This window comes from Cyprinus carpio, chromosome B1, assembly GCF_018340385.1.
Source record: "Cyprinus carpio isolate SPL01 chromosome B1, ASM1834038v1, whole genome shotgun sequence".
In the NCBI taxonomy this organism is placed as follows: domain Eukaryota; kingdom Metazoa; phylum Chordata; class Actinopteri; order Cypriniformes; family Cyprinidae; genus Cyprinus; species Cyprinus carpio.
Genome location: NC_056597.1, coordinates 27,011,137 through 27,031,643, shown reverse-complemented (window position 1 = coordinate 27,031,643; position 20,507 = coordinate 27,011,137). Strand labels below are relative to the sequence as shown.

The 20,507-nt window shown below is 36.0% G+C and overlaps 1 protein-coding gene and 1 long non-coding RNA gene across 3 annotated transcripts; one reads left to right on the top strand and one right to left on the bottom strand.

Annotated features, from left to right (window-relative positions):
* Positions 1–1,015: 1,015 nt before the first annotated feature.
* Positions 1,016–19,123, bottom strand: LOC109060279 (sodium/potassium-transporting ATPase subunit alpha-1-like). Of its 2 annotated transcripts, XM_042717073.1 has the most exons (22): positions 7,702–7,855; positions 7,465–7,578; positions 7,316–7,375; positions 6,922–7,125; positions 6,566–6,679; positions 6,340–6,474; positions 6,127–6,244; positions 5,768–6,036; positions 5,383–5,691; positions 5,127–5,261; positions 4,852–5,044; positions 4,560–4,735; positions 4,186–4,322; positions 3,945–4,095; positions 3,684–3,852; positions 3,446–3,600; positions 3,230–3,353; positions 2,997–3,142; positions 2,772–2,902; positions 1,497–1,598; positions 1,302–1,393; positions 1,016–1,143 (listed from the first exon to the last, which is right to left on the bottom strand). In XM_042717073.1, exons 1-22 carry the CDS (start codon positions 7,711–7,713, stop codon positions 1,115–1,117), a joined length of 3,075 nt encoding a protein of 1,024 aa, XP_042573007.1. In that variant the 5' UTR covers positions 7,714–7,855; the 3' UTR covers positions 1,016–1,114. The 2 variants fall into 2 exon arrangements, with proteins under 2 accessions (XP_042573007.1, XP_042573008.1); XM_042717074.1 differs by lacking the exons at positions 6,340–6,474; positions 6,566–6,679; positions 6,922–7,125; ... (1 more) ...; positions 7,465–7,578; positions 7,702–7,855 and adding exons at positions 18,799–18,933; positions 19,016–19,123.
* LOC109102052 lies at positions 13,338–19,773 on the top strand. Its single transcript, XR_006153775.1, has 2 exons — positions 13,338–14,757; positions 18,816–19,773. It is a non-coding gene; the product is annotated as an uncharacterized LOC109102052 (long non-coding RNA).
* The last annotated feature ends 734 nt before the right edge of the window (positions 19,774–20,507 follow it).

Below are 20,507 nucleotides of genomic sequence, written 5' to 3'. Positions count from 1 at the left end.
TTTGTGTATACTCACAATAAAAACGAAACATTGTGCTTTTGTAAAATAAAGAAAACAAATTCTGAGTGATTTCAGCCTGATTTCAGGTGCATGATGTGACGATGTGTGAATTCTTTATAGTTCTGATATTTGTGCTGCTGTTTGCACATGCACTAAGTTGTAATTTAATTGAACTCTAATTTAATGTTCTAGTTTTGTCAGTTAACGGTTAATGATGGGTTAACTAGCATTGGTTGTCTGTCAGGAAAATTAACTTAAATTTTTTTGTTTTTAGATTTATTGTTTTTGTTTTTTCAATCGTGAATATCCACTTCATCCAACGCTGTTTTGTTCTGTGCAATTGTTTTCCTCTGTGAGCATGCTCTTGATAGACATATTTTACCATTTTGTTGAGTTAAAAATGTGTGACATCTTTGTTCTGCTCAGCGTTGCTCCCACTGATCATTTAGTCCTCCAAAAAAAAGCCCTCTGTGTGTACCCTTCAAATAAATCCTGCAGGTGCCCCTATCCGAGGGAAGTAATGCCTCAAAATGTGTTCTCCAGTTTTACATGTTTTAGGTGACATGAGGGTGAGTAAATGATGACAGGATTTAATTTGGTTAACTATCTGTTCATTTGTCTTTAACACCCACAAAAAATTAATAGAGTATTATTAGCATTATTTCAGAGAATGCAAAGCATTGGGCTGCGTGATTAAAAAGTGAGCTTGATGAATAGACAGATTTTGACCAAAAGTGTAAAAACTTTGGCCACTGTAAATAAATTTGTAATTGTGGTCACCACTACTTATTGTCATCTGTCATTAAAAGAATGGAAAATGGATGTTAAATATTACTGTAATCTGTGTTAGTTTTTACTCAAGGGTTTATAGAAACCTATATTTGTAGGATGACTTATGGTATTCTGCTTAATGCAACCACGTTACATATACTTTTGTGCATTGACTTTTTTGTGCCACGTGGATCCTTGTTTTAATCTTTCTAGTTTCATAAAAAGATACAAAAACAAATTCAGCTCATTTAATGACACATTTATTGACTTAAATAGACATTGTATTATTTTGAAAATACAATTAATGTCTCCTTCCACATGTTCCCAATAGAAATGTGTTGTTTTAGTAGTATGTCTCTAGTTCCACCCAGCCTGAAACAAAGCAGCACAAATATTAGTTCATTCTTGATCTCTAAAAGGAATAAAAATACAAAAAATATCTACAAAGAAAATGCAAGTCATCTCAGTAATTAAAATTCTACTTTCTGCTTAGGAAACATGTTTAGATGTACAATGAAAGTGTGTATTACCTCCTGGGTTCTGCCTAATAATGTATTTTCTCACTTCATCATAGATGAAAATGAGCAGTGAATATGGCATAGCACAAAACCACCACAATGGTCTAAATGAAAAAAGAAAACAGTTAATTGGTTAAAAAATACATATTTAGCGGGAAATGTAATGCCTTTAAGCAAGTTTCATTAAAACTTTCAAATTTCACTTACTTCATTGGATACATTCGGACAGCAACATCCATGCCTGGGCAGTAGGATAAGAATGCTGCCAGAGCGGTTTCCACACACAGACCAAAGGTGAGGACTCTATTCCTGTGAAAGAAAAAAACAAACAAATTATGATTAATAGTCAAAGAAAAAAGTCTTGTCCAAGGGCACATCAGGTACTCACAAGTGACAATAGAGGGAACGCAGAATGTGCTCTAGAGAGGGAACAAAATGTCACAAAAAAAAAAAGTGGATTCCATTGCAAGAATGCTCTCTCATATCCTGGTCTTAATAGAGATATTGATTTTCCTCCATTTCTGTAATAGCTAGATTTGTTAGTATGCGCTTTTTATTGGTATTTGTTCAATTTTTTTTTTTTTTTTTTTTTTTACTTTAATGTCCCTTGAGATTGTGAGATATGTGACCCTGGAGCACAAAACCCTTCTTAAGTCGCCGGGGTAGCAATAGCCAAAAATACATTGTATGGGTCAAAATTACTAATTTTTCTCCTACGCCAAAAATCATTAAGTAAAGATCATGTTCCATAAATATATCAAAACTTCATTTTTAAAAGTAATATGCATAGCTAAGAACTTCATTTGGACAGCTTTAAATGTGTTTTTCTCAATATTTACATTTTTTTGCACCCTCAGATTCCAGATTTTTAAAAATAGTTGCATCTCAGCCAAATATTGGCCGATCCTAACAAACCAAATTTTGAGAAATTGACCTTTATGACTGGTTTTGTGATCCAGGGTCACATATTATTCTTTGATTGTATGCTTTTTTTGTTTGCTTGTTTTTTGAGATGGTTTGACATTTGTAAATACCCAAGAGACATATAGTGACTAGATCCTAAAAAGTATAGTCACAGATGTATTTATTCAGAGACAGTTTTTAAACTCCTAAGAGACATCTAGTGGTTAGATCTTGAAAATGTATAGTCACAGGTGTATCTATTTAAGTAGTTCTCATTCTTTATTGTCTAACACCCTGACAAAGGCCTGCTTGGGCCGATACATGTTGGTGTTTTTTAATATGTAGCCATGTCCTACAATATAGGGGTTTTTTTATATATTTTGCCTGCTATGTGAATCCCTGGATGTGGATTTTTTTTTTTTTTTTTTTTTTTTTTTGCAATAAGATCCACTTTTTGTTTTTGAAATTAAGATTAAAAACTATCCAAACTGGGTTTATAGATGTACAATGAGCAACAGCTGGTGGAACTTCAGTTTGATAGATATCACCAATATCATGGCTTGTTTGATGTGTACATACTTCATTCCCTGCTGAAAGATGGAAAGCCTCCTGGTCTTGCAGATGAGCAAGTCAGTCCACTGCACAATCACAATACTGGTAAAGAAGGCCGTGTGACATGTATACTCCACAATCTTCCTGCGCTCATAGGTCTGCATCAGACAAGAACCATTATTTAAAAGAAAGGTATTTCAATAGAAATGTTGGTTTCGTATCAGTCTGGTTTGGTGAAGCTGTGACACCTACCCATTGCTGGCCATAGCTGTCCTCCAGGTCACTGACAAATCTGTCTTCCCAACCAATTCGAATTCCTACCAGATCTTTGGGCAAGAATCCATTCTCAGCGAGAATTACAAAGTAGGTAAAGAACCCACCAACTGCTTGCATCATCCCTAAAATTTAGGTATAAAGACACGTAAGAAGCAAACAGCTACTGTATGAACACCTAGAGCGCTTTGTGAAGAATAGTATGCACTTACCAATTTGACCATAGCTCATACTGATGAGCCTCTCATTCACCAGCCGATCTGTTTCAGCATTTCTGGGTTGTCTCTTCATGATGTCGCTTTCAGCAGTTTCGTAGGCCAATGAGATAGCAGGAACCTGTGGCAATAAAAATATAAAAATGAATGCATGCACATTTAACAGCTCTCTCTCTCTGCATTTGCATTTCTAAATTGAGTTCCTTTCCATACCATGTCAGTGCCCAGGTCAATGCAGAGAATGGTGACGGTGCCCAGAGGTAGAGGAATACCCACAAGGACAAAAAAGAGGAAGGGTGACATCTCAGGGATCTTACTAGTCAGCGTGTAGGCAATAGACTTCTTCAAGTTGTCAAAGATCAGACGTCCTGAAGTTGAAGATAATTTTGAGAAAAAAGTGTCTGAGTAACCTTTATCATTCTTCACTGAAATGAAGTTTTCAATATCATACCTTCTTCTACTCCAGTGACAATTGAGGCAAAGTTGTCGTCCAGAAGGATCATGTCAGCAGCCTGTTTAGATACGTCAGATCCAGCGATACCCATAGCCACACCAATATCAGCCTTCTTCAGAGCAGGAGAATCATTGACACCATCACCGGTTACAGCTACAATGGCACCCTGATGAGAGAAATAAAATGCATTAAAATAGAACTTGCTATTTAAAATCCTCTAGCATTAATAGGATCAGATAGATAACAGTCTGAGGGTACCTGTCGCTGACAGCCTTCCACGATGATCAGCTTTTGTTGAGGAGAAGTTCTGGCGAAAACAATTTCTGAATGGTGTTGGAGGACCTCATCCAGCTGTTCTGGGGTCATATTCTTCAGTTCACCACCATGGATCACAATGGCCTTAGCATCTCTGGAGATACACTTTGTATTAGCAGACATCTAGAGCAAATTTTTTGTTTGCTGAATATTTAAATAGAGGTGGAAAAGGTAACAAGTATACCTTGGATTGACCTCTTCAACAGGGATTTTCAGCCGGGCTGCAATATCATCCATAGTTTCATTGCCTTCAGAGATGATGCCAACACCCTTTGCAATAGCTTTAGCTGTGATTGGATGGTCTCCAGTAACCATGATAACCTGTAAAAGATGATTCAGATTTATCATTTGATCATTTCATATATTTCGTTTGAAAAAAGGTGCAACATTCACCCTATAAGGAACAAAAGTAACTTTGTTAGTTTAAAACAAGTAATGTTTCGGCCATTACCAAGGCCTTCATCAGTAATTTCAACCTCCTCTTCAGATGGTTTGACCATCTATCTTATAGTGTATTTACAGTGTATTCGAGCAGTAGATCTTGAATAAGTACAACACCTTGATTCCAGCACTCCGGCATTTGGCCACAGCATCTGGTACAGCTGCACGAGGAGGATCGATCATAGACATGAGGCCAACAAAACACAGGTTCTCAGTGGGGAAGTTCACTTCTTCAGCATCAAATGCAAAACCCTCAGGAAACTGGTCATCAGGGAGGGAAAAGTGGGAGAAGCCTATGATGGAAAACATGGAGTTGTTCATAATTCTGTGATTTTCTATGCTCTGTGTTAATAATCTGTAATTATAACATTAGTGTTTTCACAAGGTGAACTTCATAAGGTGGCTTTACCTAACACTCTTTCTCCAAGACCGCCGAGCTCTAAATAAGCATTTTGGAATGAATCTTTCATTTCATCGTCCAAAGGCTGCTCTTTTCCTTGAATCAAAATAGTAGAGCATCGATCCAAGATTCTCTCAGGGGCTCCCTTCATCACCAGCAGGTGCTTAGACTCTGAAGAATTAGGATTCTTGTGGATTGAGAGCTAGAAAAGGCATATTAAAGGCACATTAGGATGACCAGTTAATCTAAAAACCAATCTCTAAAGAACACCTCAACAAAAATACCTGATACTTGTTGGTGGAGTTGAAAGGGATCTCAGCAACTTTTGGGTAATTCTCTCTCATTTCAGTGACTGAACCACAGCACAGCTCAATACACTTCAGCAGGGCGGACTCTGAGGCATCGCCAGCTGCTTCTCGCTGCAAAACAGAAGTGATGTGAAAAAGCTGCCACTCTCAATGATACTAACTCTAAAACTTGCATGCTTTTAAATGCATTTTTTAAATGTACTTCTAAAATCTAGATATTAAGATAGCACACCTTAAGGACTGGAAGATGGTTCTGATTTGATAGGAAGACGGCACGATTGCAAAGGCCAGCGACACGTGCGAGGGCGGCCCAAGTAGCAGAGCTCTTTTCAAATGAGGCTCCACTCTGGTTCTCTGTGGTGTCTGCTTCATGAATCTGGCTGTCAAACCACATGTGAGCGACGGTCATTCGGTTCTGGGTCAAAGTTCCAGTCTTGTCAGAGCAGATGGTTGTCGTCGAGCCAAGAGTCTCCACGGCTTCGAGATTCTTCACCAGGCAGTTCTTCTTTGCCATACGTTTTGCGGTCAGAGTTAGACACACCTATGTGAGGAAATGCACATTAAGCAATCATTGGAATTTGGAAATATGTATGAAACATAATATTAATCTGACTTACAGTTACAGTGGCAGGGAGACCTTCAGGTACATTAGCGACAATGATACCAATAAGGAAGATGACCCCTTCCAACCAATTGTAGCCAAGAATCAGGGAAAGAATGAAGAAGGAGACACCCAGGAAGACAGCTACACCAGTGATGATGTGGATGAAGTGCTCGATCTCTTTAGCAATTGGTGTTTTTCCACCTTCCAGACTGGAGGCAAGCGATGCAATACGACCCATGACAGTACGGTCACCGGTGTTGATGACAATCCCTCTGGCAGTACCTATTGAATATTGTCATGTTCAAGCATCTTTTAAGACATTTAATCATACATTTTGACCACACTTGTTGTAAAGATATTTTAATGTTGTACCGTCAACACAATTGGTAGAAAAAAATGCAATGTTTCTTGTCTCCAAGGGGTTTTCACTAGAGAAGTCGGGAGAACGAGTCTGGGGCTCAGATTCTCCAGTGAGGGAGGAGTTGTCCACCTGGAGAGGAAAGCAAGGAGGGATGTTTAATGACGTTTTATTAAAATTTTTTTACATTCTCTTTTTTTTCTCCAATAAAATTCTTTAGCTTTTACCTTGCATCCTTGTGCAGAGATGACACGGATATCAGCCGGGATTCTGTCTCCACATTTGACCTCCACAAGATCACCTACAACTACTTCCTCAGCGTCGATGATCTTTTTCTCTCCATCACGCACAACCAGGGCTTTCTACATGACAATAAATGTACATAAACATGAATATCCTTTGTACATTGTGAAAGCTTTTTTTGGCATAAAGTCAATTTACATTTTGTTATACCTGAGGAACGAGGTTCTTAAAAGAATCCATGATCCTGGAGCTCTTGGCCTCTTGATAGTATGAGAAACATCCATTGACTGTGACAACAAAAGCAAGCACAAGTCCCAGATACAGCTGCAAGGAAATTAATAAATAGTCATTAATTTGATTATTTTATCCAAAGTTCACTTCACACTTATTAGGAGACTAATCCTCTGAGAGAAACCTCATTTTAAATGCATTGCTCAAGAGTATGATGTTTATCAGTTCAGATATTTAATGAATAAAACACACTTTCATTTTACTAGGTTTATCGACATATTATCTATTTATGTTATGTCATTGCAGAAAGGAAGACAAAACATTCTCTGTCATACATTGTCATTTGCTGGTTCTTCCGACGAGGCAGCCTGGATCGAATATGCAAAGAAGCAAAGAAATGCACCAATCCACAGCAGTGTCTGGAATCCACCAAACAGCTGTCTGCAGAACTTGACCCATTCTGGAGTCGTAACAGGTGGAGTCAAGGCATTCGGTCCATCACGGTCTAAGATTTCCTTTGCTCGGAAATTGGTCAAACCCTGCCACAAGTTATAAAAATGGAGCGATTAAAGCCATACAGAAAACAGATGCTCATAAATAATAGTTTCAGTTGCATGTGGCTAAAGATTCATTATTTCATTACACTTTTTATCATTTACTTCACACAAATTATTCAAAACAGAAATAATGCATCATTATTTTCCAAAAGTGTCACTTAAACGTACTTACCTTGGTCAGGTCAGTGCCGTATTTTCGGTTAAGTTCTTCAAAGGTCAACTTGTGATCTTCCTGCAGAAGAGAAAAGAAGACTGTGTAAATCCAACCGAAAATTCAGAAAAAGCATGAATGAATGAATGAATTTGCAAATAATTTCTTACCAGTTCCACTTCTTTCTTCAGTTCCTCCATGTCCTTTTTGCTCTTTTTCCCTTTTTTGGGCTTTTTGACTCCATCTTCTGACGTCGCTGCCAATTTGTACTTATCATTCCCCGTCTGTAAGATGTAAAACAAATAAATGTAAACACATCGCCCAAAAAAATCCTTAAATGAATGAAATGCATGCGGAATGAAACAAATTAAGCGAGGAATCCAACAGTATAGCTTTAGGTGACTTACCCCGAGCCCCATTTTCCTTACTGATGTCCACTCAAAAATCCAGTGATTTCTTGTGTCTGGGGTGCTGTTGGAGACAGAAGTCCCTGTGTATCCAAACCAGGTTCACTGATTTATACCCTGCCATCTCACCTGTGTAATGGGGAGGTGTTCTGGGAAAAGTAGGGAGGGGTTTGTCAGGTGTCATTTAGTTTTAACATTTATTTAACCTTCGTTTATACAGGTAGGTCATTTCTGTGACACCCAGGTGAAGGACTGGTCTATTAACTATTGTCTTATCAACCGATCTATGGCTTGTTAATAATAACTCATGCCAAATAACTTCCTTTAAATGTTCATTCAAATCCTTATTTGTTTAGTTCTTGGTATTTATTTGGTCTTTTATGAAGTATTGCTAGAAATAATTGCACCCTGCTTACTTTTATTACTTTTACCTTTTTGTTTTTTTATTTGTAAATTGTGTTCTGTGGCCGCTAATGAATTAAACTGCTTCTGTTCAAAGAAATGCAAATCATTTTATGATGAAACCCCAAATCAAAAGGGCATTTATAATGGATAAACTGATGACCAAGATTGTGAGAATATGGTCATAAACTTCCCTGATTTACTTGTTTAACTCTACAATGCATTTGAAATATTAATATAATATGTTGGGTTATTTATTCTAGGATTTGTTGAAGTAATTGTTAAAATGGTATGCATAATTTTTTATATTAAGCTTTTTTTTTTTTTTTTCCGTTTATTGGCAGTACACTGTACAAAAAAAAGGTCTTTCAACTTGTGAAATTTATTTCTGATTATAATATGAATATGAATATAACTTCTGAGCAAAAAATAAATAAAAATGTTTTGGAGTAAGTCTGAAACCTTTTTTTTTCTCAGCGTATTTACCTATTAATCACATTGCTAAAAGCCAACATGTAGTTAGAATAGAAATATAAGACAGTAATTATGGATTATATGTTTATTTACCATATTACTAAACTACTGTATCTAACTATCTATGCTCTTGTTCATGGCTAAAATGTTTTGGGTTACTATTTCCACCAACCTCTATTTAGTGTTCGAATTAATTTCTAGCAAATTAAGCTACATTTAATTGGTCGTATTGCTGAAAATGACCAAAACCTGTAACATTTTAAAAATATATATATATACATTATATTTAGTAAATATAAAATGTTTTGAAACTGAAGTTTTCACTGTCATTTACAATGCATCTTTGTTGAGGCTATAAACACACTCTGTTCACACCCGTAAGCTGGTATTACATCCTGACTACTTTCTTTCTTTCTTTCTTTCTTTCTTTCTTTCTTTCTTTCTTTCTTTCTTTCTTTCTTTCTTTCTTTCTTTCTTTCTTTCTTTCCTTTTTTCTTTCTTTCTTTCCTTTTTTTTCTCATGGGTTTGTTTAGGTTTGGTTGAAGATATAAAATATAACTATATAAATATACGTTTTTAAAAAAAGAACATTGAAAAAGAATGTGTTCTTTAACTCATGCAACAGAGTTAAGAGAGTCTCACGGCCCTCATGTCCTTCAAACTCTTAAACGTACACACATATTGTGCCATCATTAAACAGCATACAGGAACCATCAGTTTGCATTTGAATACAGTTTGAACATTTCTATTTATTGCAGCCTGGATCTAAGGAAACATAATAACATAAATAAACCTTTCAAAGAGGTGTTCTCAAGGGTAAAGGGATAGTTTATCCGAAAATTAAAAGTCTGTCATCATTTACTCAACCTAGTTGTTCTAAAACTTTTTGAGTTTCCTACTTCTGTTGAACATAAAAGAAGATATCATGAAGAATATCAGTAACCAAACAGTTCATGGTCCTCGTAGTATTCTTTTGGAACAAATGTTTTGGAATCACTGTTGATCACAATAATGGTAACATAAAGGACAAGCAACAATGACAAAAGCAACAACACCCTACATCACAAGGTAGGAATTATTATTATACTTATTTTACATTTGTATCACAGATAAAGCATTGCTATAGAGCATCAGGGAAGCCGTATATTTAACTTGTGTAAAAAAAAAAAAAAAAGAAAAGAAAAGAAAATGAGGCTGTGAGGGACTGAAGTACAGTGTGTTCAATGGTTTGTACTGCTATCTAACAACATACTGATTGTTCAGCTGACGAAACATCTTTCTGAAAAAAACTTCAAGCAGACAAAAACTCTGTTTTGAAAGTTTGAAAATGTGATCTATCACCTTTATACAGTGCATGCCATTGTAAAGATTGTCTATTGTTAAATTCATAATTTGTTAAATCCCTCTGATTTATTTGTTAAACTCTGCCATGCATTTTAAATATTAATATAATCTTTTATTGTATTTATTCTAGGATTCGTTGAACTAAATGTTAAGTTTTTATATTAAGCTTGTTTCATTTATTGACAGTATGCTGTGAAAAATATATTTTTTGAAGATTACTGGAGTATGTTTTATAAGAAATTCTCTAGATTAGTTTTTCAATTTTAACTTAAACTGTTTCAGAGTAAATCCAAAACCATTTTCTTTTTCAGCCTATTGATCGTTCATCACATTTCTGAAAGCCAACATGCTGTTAGAATAGAAATATTAGACAGTAATTATGGATAATATACTTATTTACCTAATTTCTAAATGAACTATATTCCTGTTCATGGTTAAAATGTCTTGGTTATTATTTCCACCAACCTCTATTTTGTGTTCGAATTAATTTCTAGTAAACTGAGCCGCATTCCCTAGTAAAAAATAAATATATTAAAAAATGTTAGCTGTTTCATGCTAAGTATACTACAAATACATTTACATGTTTATGTACTTAATAAAACACCCTGCAATTGTACTTTTAGTATACTAACAGAGCTTAGTATAATCCGTTACTGATTCCTAATTACATGACACAAACTAGTTAGTAATGTATCACATTACACATTTTAGTAATGTAATCAGATTACTTTTGATTACTTTTAGATTACTTTTGACCTAACTTGTTTATCACATTGATTTAAATAGGATTATCTTGTACCATTATGATATAAAATTACAAAGAGTAAGAAAATATGTTCCTGTTTTTTCCTCTTTTTTTTTATTAAAACAAGTCATTTTAAAATAACATCAATCAAAATAAAACACTTACTAACAGAATTAAATATTTGATTTGTTTACCTGCATGTCATCTGACCATTAACCATGAACATGCAAATGTGATACTTAATTATTAAGGTATTTATTTTAAAAACTCAGAGGAACTTCAAGTAAATATACCGGGTGAAAGTTGTTTATATGACAAAACAAAGTTTGGGAATGCCTGCGTTGGGAATCCATTCCACTTGACTCATTCAAAGTCCATAAAAATTAAACTCCATTCCGTGTTTTCACCACTCGCACCCGCTGCACTCCCGCGAAACAGCAAAGTAAACAAAGCATCAGCATCTGCTGCTCAGATACACCTAACCCTAGCCGATACTTTATTTAAACTTTTAGATTATTTCCTTGATTTTTATTTTTATTAAAAACAAAAGCCTTTCCGATGTGATATGAGATGTGAAAAGGGAGAAGAACGATTCGGCAAAGACAGATGCGAACTCATGTCGCTCGCATCAAAAACACTACGCAATCCGCATTACCAATTACATCACTGGAAATGTTGCTTTTGCAATCTTGTCATGTTAGTGGGCAGAGGTGAAGTAAATAGCCGCCGCCAACCAGGCGGCCTATTTGCACTTTGTGTAAATAGAGACACTGCTAATTAAAAGGCACCACACTACAGCAAATGGCATACTTCTGTAAATTTTTCTGGGGGAGGACCCACCCACATTTATTTTGCTTTTGACGCCCATGGTTGAGTCTATAAACACACTCTGTTCACAACCATAAGCTGGTTTTACATCAGTATTTTCTTTCTTTATTTTTCTTTTATTTTTTTCTCCTGGGTTTATTAAGGTAGGGTTGGAGATATAAAATGTAATTATACGGATATATGTATATAAAAAAGATATTTAAATAGAAGATCTCTATCTTATGCAACAGAGTTAAGAGAGTCTCACGGCCCTCATGTCCTTCAAACTCTTAAACGTCCACACATATTGTGCCATCATTAAACAGCGTACAGGAACCATCAGTTTGCATTTGAATACAGTTTGAACATTTCTATTTATTGCAACCTGGATCTAAGGACAGGGTGTAACATAAATAAACCTTTCAAAGAGGTGTTCTCAAGGGTAAAGGGATAGTTTATCTGAAAAGGAAAAGTCTGTCATCATTTACTCAACCTCTAGTTGTTCTAAAACTTTATGAGCTTCTTACTTCTGCTGAACATAAAAGAAGATTACCATGAAGAATATCAGTAACCAAACAGTTTATGGCCCTCATAGTATTTTTGGAACAAATGTTGGGGGGAATTTCTGTTGATCACAACGATGATAAAACAAAGGACAAGTAACAATGACAAAAGCAACAACATGGCATTCTAATGGCAATATACTGAAACATCTTTCCGAAAAAAACTTTTAGTAGACAAAAAACTCCATAATACAGTTTTTAAAGTTGTAAAAACATGATCTACCACCTTTATAGACTGTGTGCCATTTCAAAGATTGTCTATGGTTAAATTCATTATTAGTAATGCTGTCTTTCTCTCATAGGCTCCTTGAATTTCACAACATCTCCATCACAGATGGTATATATTGCTTTGTGTTTCTTGTGCCATATAATCTAATTTATTCTATATTATTTGGCCTATGTTTCTAAATGGGTTAAGACACACTGTCTGTTGTCTCTCGAGATCGATGAACGATCTGTTAGAACAATGCACTTGTCTTTTATTTGGAATGACAAACAGTCTTTATTAAAACTGGTTATTCAACTCTCAAAGTTCTCTCTTAATGACACCCCGGAGGAACCAACAAACTGTTCTTGTCTTTTAACCTGCATGACACCAAAAAGCCAAAGCAGTCAATGCAAGCTTTAATGTACATCACTATACTGTGATATGGCCACTGAACCATCCATCATGTAACCTTTAACTTTGCGAGGAAAGCTTGAAACATGCTTTTAAAACCATTCCTCAAGGCAAAGGCTATTTTTAGGAAGGTGTAGATTTGAAGAGATTTAGTTTCTTCAAATGCTTGGAGTGAATAAATGATAGAAGTCTCAGCAAGGTCAGGTTGGTTGAAAGCAGTTGTGACAAGCATTGTTAAAGAACATCACCTGTAACCTCCATCTTCATGATAGATGCCTTTAATCTGCTGAAAACACACAGCCTTTTTATTTAAAAAAATAGACCTTTGTCTTCCTTCACAAATGGACAGCATGTCTATCTGCATATCAGGTTACTGGGAAAATCGTTCTTACGTGTCGGACACAGGAAATAATATCAAACTTGCTGTGACTGGATGAGCCAGGTGCTTCATGACCAGAGTTTGTTTCTATAAAATGTTCCCTTATCTCAAACAAGCCATTAAATATCTATTTCTCAAAAGTTTAATAACTATTTAGATAGAGCTGATTACTAAAAAATAGACTAAAGGGAGGTGAATATACAAACCAAGCTATTCTAGCCATGCAGAAACAGATTTTTAATACAAGATAGCCAAATAAAACAGATATTTATAATAGTTTTATTGTATGTTGGCTGTAAAAAAAAAAAAAAAAAAAAAAAAAACATCTCAGGGATTTGTTGACTAAATGGCAAAAGGGGTGTTTCATACTGCAGCTGGCAAAAAACACCAATTTACAGACAGAGATATGTGATCACAGTTTTCTTAGGGAAAGGTTATCTGAGATACCATCTCAAATATATTACCAAAAATTGCTTTTTAGTTTTACTATTTACTAAATCATTTCTAACTGCATCTGATAAGAAGAGAGACTCAGTCAAGTGAACCATTAAGAGAAACATAAGCTGAAAGGACCTTGAACATTAAACATGTGCTGCATCCTTGAAAGGCTGATATGAATTAGCGTCCTGTACTGTAAAAAAAAAAAAAAATAGATACTTGATTCTCTGCTCTGATGCACATTCTATACTTGTGAGTAGATCAGCACCATTATTTAAAGAAGCAAAAAGAGAAGTTCCTGTGGTAAGTCATTTTCAGAAAACCAACGGAAATCCCCACATCAAAACAGAGAAGAAAAGAGGACAATGCCAAAAGCATTGCAGAGGCAAAATGCCCAACCAGATTTTGCACAGACGTCTTAGAGCTGATCACACAAGTTGTACTATTACACAACTTTTCTCATTTAAACGTTTCCACATAAGCAAAAGAGGGCACATCTTCCGCTGTCGTTGAGAAATCCCCATTCTTTCCAAATGACCTTTAGTTGAAAAGGGTGTGCTCATATTGTCACTCTTTAATATTTAATACACCCATATTAACTTGATATTTATCCTGAAAAAAAAAAAACATTTATTCTTTCATTGCCAAATAAACATTTTTTCTCAAAGAATAAAGTTCCAATAGCAGCACGTCATTTATGATCATTTTATGCAAATGATCAGCGTCATGATGATTTTATAACTGACACCAGAAAAACAAAACAGAAACTAAATTTGTGATATGCAAAGCACACATTTTGATTTTTTTTTAATAATTACAAGAGGACAAGAGGCATTGCATATTCACATTATTATATTAACATTAGAGAAAACAGAAAAGAAAAAAAGAAAGGAAGGAAGAAAAATAAATTTCAAAGCTAATTCAAAGCATTATGTTTTCAGCACTTTTTTTGGTTTTAGTTTGTACCAAGAGATTTACATATTATTTCAAGTCATTTATAAAATGTTATGTCAATAATGAAAACTGAAGAGACCTCCTCTTGACGTCAGATACCGCAGGAGGCGCAGCTCCTTTTCTGTCTCGCGCTCAGCCAACGCGCTCACTCGAGGGACAGTAGAACTGCATGGGTTTCGCGTTTTCTTCGATGAACCCACTGTACATTTATGCCATGTTAAATATATACATGGCACTAAATGTTTTAAAGAGTTCGATACACCTGGGGGTTTGTGGAATGGCTTTGGGAAGTTTCTGATTGGCCACTAAAAAGGGCAAAATGCACTCAGAGGTAAGAAATTAACTGTCTGGCTAGCGAATTATGTGAACGTCTTGTTGTTGAACAAAATATTAATTCATTATTTGCTATATAATATATCGTATAAGTGTACATTTTTGTAAAGCACGATATTTTTCGGTTAAATGTTTTAATGAGAGAAAATGTTGCGTTTATTTGACTTCGGTTTCAAAGCATGCACAGTGTAAAAGCATACACAATTCGCAAAACAAAAACAAAAAAGCGAATTTCTTTGCATCTCATTTTACCTGCTATCACAAATAACATCCAGATGTTTTATAGCTTACATGCATGTAACATCTTTGCAAAAAACATCAGCAATGTACACTTTTAAATAGAAAAAAACAACAACTCCTTACTTTAGACTGGGCTAGAAATGACACATTTGCCAACCAGGACACAACACGTGTTCAGTAGTGATGTGACATCTGAACCGAGGCTTGTGTCGAGAATAAAGGGGGGTGCCAGATGAAGCCTGATTCGAAGCGTGTGTTGTTAACATGTAATCACGTGACCAATGACAAAGAAAAGTAAATATTTGTCATATGCAGTTCATATGTGTACATTATTCTTCTATTACATCTTATTGATATTCGTACTGGTATTAAATTGCAGTTTAATGGGTAAATTAATTTATCAGAGAAACACAAACACACACACACTGTTAGGCTTTTATTTGTGCAAGTAAATTGATTCGATCTGTGGAAGATGTGGTAGATGCCTCATCCTACGGAGCGTTTTTCACAGGCTTAACCACCAGATTGCACTGTTTTCGAGACACTCGAAGCTTTGAATCTTTTCCCGAGTGCTTCACAAGGCTTCATTTGCCCATCACTAGTGTTCAGCAGGTGAGCCATGATGGCTACTGCTGCTTGCTATTGCTAACTCCCTCTACCCACATGAATTTACTTAAGGAATCCTAAAACACCCTAGCACCCCTAGTGGTAAGCAATAAAACTGCCCACAAAATGATTATTAATGATTAATGTGAGAGCCGCAGTGAGCCCAAAGCTGTGTGCCTCGCCCGGGCAAGCCCGCACTGGGCCTGTTTAGGTTTAGACAATAAAGCAGACTTTGACTTTTCACTTTGACAAACAAACAAAAAGCATGCTTTTGAGAAGGTACTTATGTTTTGAATTAAGCTACTACTACTACTGCTATTACTATGTTGTCCCCTGCAATAAACATTTACTCAAACTCTCTTTCATGAGATGAACGGGGGGAAAAGCAAAATACTTTATAGTTTCAAAAACTAAATGTTAGAGACACATAAAAAAAAAATCAGTTTTAATTTTAATCTGATACATTTATAAACTTAAATTGACTCATTTTGAAAATATCCAAATTAATGTCTTCTTGCACCAGTTCCCAGAAGAAGGTCTTCTTGTTTTGTAGTATGTTTCTTTTTCCACCCAGTCTGAAACAAAACAGCACAACTGTCAGTTCATCTCTAAAAAGAAGGAAACAGAACAAACTACTGTGTTTGTAAACGTAATCACTTTAGGATGCTTTCCTGACACCTAAAGTCACACATGACTTTTGTGTTATGTTTCTCTGGGAGGAGCATGTGCAATGCTCGAGGGTACTAAATGCACTCATATGTGATAAGTATTCTCGAGTAATGTGGGACAGGCTTCATCTTGCAGCTAGGCTGCCGAGGCATGGCAGAAACTCAGGTTGTGGGGTTCACAAGTTGAGCTTGCGGATCAGTTCGAGAAGGGTTTGGATTTTTCTAGGTCTTCTTCTGATGTGAGCACTGAGTCGTCTCAACCAGCTAGTCCTGCATGCGAGGAACTGCTGGAATATATGAATATAAACCCTTATATTCATCCAGATCCAGCGATACCCATAGCCACACCTATATCAGCCTTCTTAAGAGCAGGAGAATCATTGACATCATCACTGGTTACAGCTACGATGGCAACCTAAAAAGAAAAAAAAATGCATTAAAGTGGTTCCTGTGTAACCCCTCCTTCCCGGGAGTGGGCCTCGAACCCAGGTCTCCGGCATGGGATGCGGACGCACTAACAAGGAGGCTAAAGACTACAGCCACTAGCATCAGTCACTAGTGCATATCTTGAGATCAGGGGAGCGAGGTTTACCTGCACAGCATCTACTCGCTGGCCTCCGTTACACCTGCTGACCAAAATCTTCTAGTATCAGCAGGAATGGATAGATAACAGTCTGAGGGTACCTGTCGCTGACAGCCTTCTACGATGGAAGTGGCAGAAGTAACACGTTTACCTAGGATTAACCTAGTGATAATCATTTTATCACTAAATGCGATATATTAGCATATTCACGCAGTGGATGTCAAATGATGACAACACCTTGATTCCAGCACTCCGGCATTTGGCCACAGCATCTGGTACAGCTGCACGAGGAGGATCGATCATAGACATGAGGCCAACAAAACACAGGTTCTCAGTGGGGAAGGTCACTTCTTCAGTATCAAATGCAAAACCCTCAGGAAACTGGTCATCAGGGAGGGAAAAGTGGCAGAAGCCTGTGACAGAGAACACAAAATTATTCATTTATGCTGTAATTTACCATTCTGTGTTTTCATATTCTTCTGTAGCTGTAAATTTAACGCTTTTCCAAAGGTGAATTTATTAGGTGTCTTTACCCAGCACTCTTTCTCCAAGACCTCCGAGTTCAAAGTAGGCATTTTGAAAAGCATCTTTTATTTCATTGTCCAAAGGCTGCTCTTTTCCTTCAATTAAAATAGTAGAGCATCGATCCAAGTGTCTTGTGTCGTTGGAATCCTTGGCTCACACCGGACAAAACGCACGCCTCAGATTCAAGTGAACTGTGGTCATATAAGATGTTGCCAGGCCATATGTCACTAAAAACAAATTTTCCTGTCCTGTCAGCCTTTATAATGTGCTCGTAGCGCATGCTCTTCAACTGACCCTTTGGAAAAACCTGCACTCCTAAGTTACTGTTGCTATGTCAGACAAGGCATGCCTCTCTCACACTACACTTCATGTTCTCACAAGCTGAAAAATACATCATGGAGCCAACAGACAAGACAGAGCAGGTTACTGAGCATCAGAATGTATTTTATTTCAACCACAGAAAGATGTCAATACACACAATTTTTCAAGTTTAAGTCCACTGGCGTTAATCTATACTATCCTGTCTGATTTGTTTGCCGAACAAAATTGTGGATTCGTCGTTATGATTGGTCAGATCGCCTTTCCATCAAGCTATTTGCGAAGTCAACTGAATGCACAAATGCAGAGGTGTGCACTGTAGCCTATATAATTTCTTATTAAAGCACAAATGAAACTACGACCATGCAATGTTGCATGCATGCAAACTCATGAAGTTACCAAAAAGGCGATTAAAGCTACCTAGACATGTGTATGTATGTAAGTATTTTTAAATAAATGAGTCAATTTAAGAACATGTCTCTGAAATGCAGTGGTTTTCAAAAATGTTGTGGAGCAGGCCAGTACTGGCTCTCTCATCTAACACACCCGATTCAACTCGTCAGCTCATTAGAGACTTAAAACCTGAAGTGTGTCAGAAAAGGTAAAGAGTTATGAGAAAATACGATGCATGTCAGATCCACGTTATGTTCATCAGCAGCAGCTCTTAATGCAGCCAAAATAACCTAATAACCCAGCTGCTGTGATGTCTGAGAGAAAAAAAGAGGAAATCAATGACTTTTGTAGCTTAAAGGATTCATCTAAATTTAATTTAGAGTTTAGTGTTTGATAAATTTATTCAATTTCTGTATATACTTGCTGAGGGGCACAGGTTTCTAAATATGACATTTATTACTTAAAGTAGTTTTTTTTTAAGCATAATAAATGTTAAAACTGATAGCTCTCGATAATACTGTAATGTTGAATGGATATAGTCAGTGGTTGAAGTGGTGTTCCTTTTATATATATATACTATATTTTTGTTGGGTGGGATTCATTTCAGAAAAAAAAGGGTGATTAATTAGTTAATTTTTTTTAAGCGATTGACAGAACTATATGACATAAATACAGTATTTTTGCCATAAAATTCATTTGTTTTCACCTTGCATCCTTGTGCAGAGATGACACGAATATCAGCCGGGATTCTGTCTCCACTTTTGACCTCCACAAGATCACCTACAACTACTTCCTCAGCGTCGATGATCTTTTTCTCTCCATCACGCACAACCAGGGCTTTCTACATGACAATAAATGTACATAAACATGAATATCCTTTGTAAAAGCTGTTTTTGGCATAAAGAGAAATTATATTTTTATACCTGAGGAACAATGTTCTTGAAAGAATCCATGATTTTATAGCTTTTGGCCTCTTGATAGTATGAGAAACATCCATTGACTGTGACAACAAAAGCAAGCACAAGTCCCATTTATACCCTGGCATCTCACCTGTGTAATGAGGTGGTGTTCCTTTTAATTTAGAAAGGAGTTTGTCAGGTGTCATTTAGTTTTAACATTTATTTAACCTTCGTTTATACAGGTAGGTCATTTCTGTGACACCCAGGTGAAGGACTGGTCTATTAACTATTGTCTTGTCAACAGATCTATGGCTTTGGTTTGTATCACTTCTTACAATATGTATATATATTTTTTTACATGGGGAATAAAAAATGACTGTGTAAATTGTTCTGTGGCACCGATATCTATTGAATCAGTCTGCATCTGTTCATTGACATCATTACAAGTTAAAATGTGCACTTTGAATATAGGACCTTGTGAATGTTAATGATGAAAAAGATTGATCTGTTGTCAGTAAATAGACTGTCTCTGCCTCCATGTCTTTCACAGTGCCTTAAAGTTTAGTCCACATTTATGCCTCCAGCAGCGTCACACAGATGTGGGTGCCACAAACATCAGTTTGCAGGTCTAATGATTTCTCTCTTGAGTTTGCATTGATTTCTAAAACCCCTCTGGTCTGTTTATGTAGACCTATGTCCCACACCTAAATAATCAATGAAAAATGCACTTGTCATTTCTTTGTGAAATTTTTCTAATAAATTTTGAACAGTTTCAAAGTAAATAGGCCTACTACACCTTTTTTTTTCAGTGGTGTATTTCCACTAACCTCTATTTAGTGTTCTCACTCATTTTAGAGACAAAAAGCTACTTTGTCTCCATGTAATTGATCATATTGCTGAAAATTACCTAATTCTGTACCATTCTGAAAATATATATTGAGTAAATATTGTTATTAAATGGCAGCTTTCACTGTCATTTACAATGCAATTTTCTTCTTGAGAAACAGAAGCATAGCTTTCCTATGAAAACATCTGCGAGCTACTTTTAGTTTTACAACCTGAATACTGTATGTTTTTTAATCTCTTTCTCATAGGTTTGTTTAGGTAGGGCTGGAGTTTAAAATAAAAAACTGAACATTTCAATGGAAGATCTCTACCTTATGCAACAGAGTTAAAATGTCCATGTCCTTTAGACTGCCTTAAAAGTCCAAACATAATATTCAATCAGTGTCACATAGCTAATGATACAGGAAGGGTGTGTAAATGATGACAAAATTCATTTTTGGGTGAATTATTCCTTTTAGTTTTTAATTATTTGGGAGCTGTTTTACAGGAATAATTCACCCCAAATGAAGGGGTGGGAAGTTAATTATTAATTCCTAATAATTATAAGAAATCTATCATACTTTCCACCCCTATTAACCAAACCCAGGAGAAAAAGATAACCATCAGGAAAAGGCACCAACCCCCTGCAGGAACAACAAGACTATTTACACTAAATACAGTATACTACTAA

Excerpts from the sequence above, each read along its gene's own strand:
- LOC109060279 (XM_042717073.1), bottom strand. Across the intron at positions 2,903-2,996 it reads ACAGCTATGGCCAGCAATGG|ACCTATGAGCGCAGGAAGAT; the intron begins GTAGGTGTCACA and ends TGTCTGATGCAG. Across the intron at positions 1,144-1,301 it reads TATTAGGCAGAACCCAGGAG|GCTGGGTGGAACTAGAGACA; the intron begins GTAATACACACT and ends GCTTTGTTTCAG.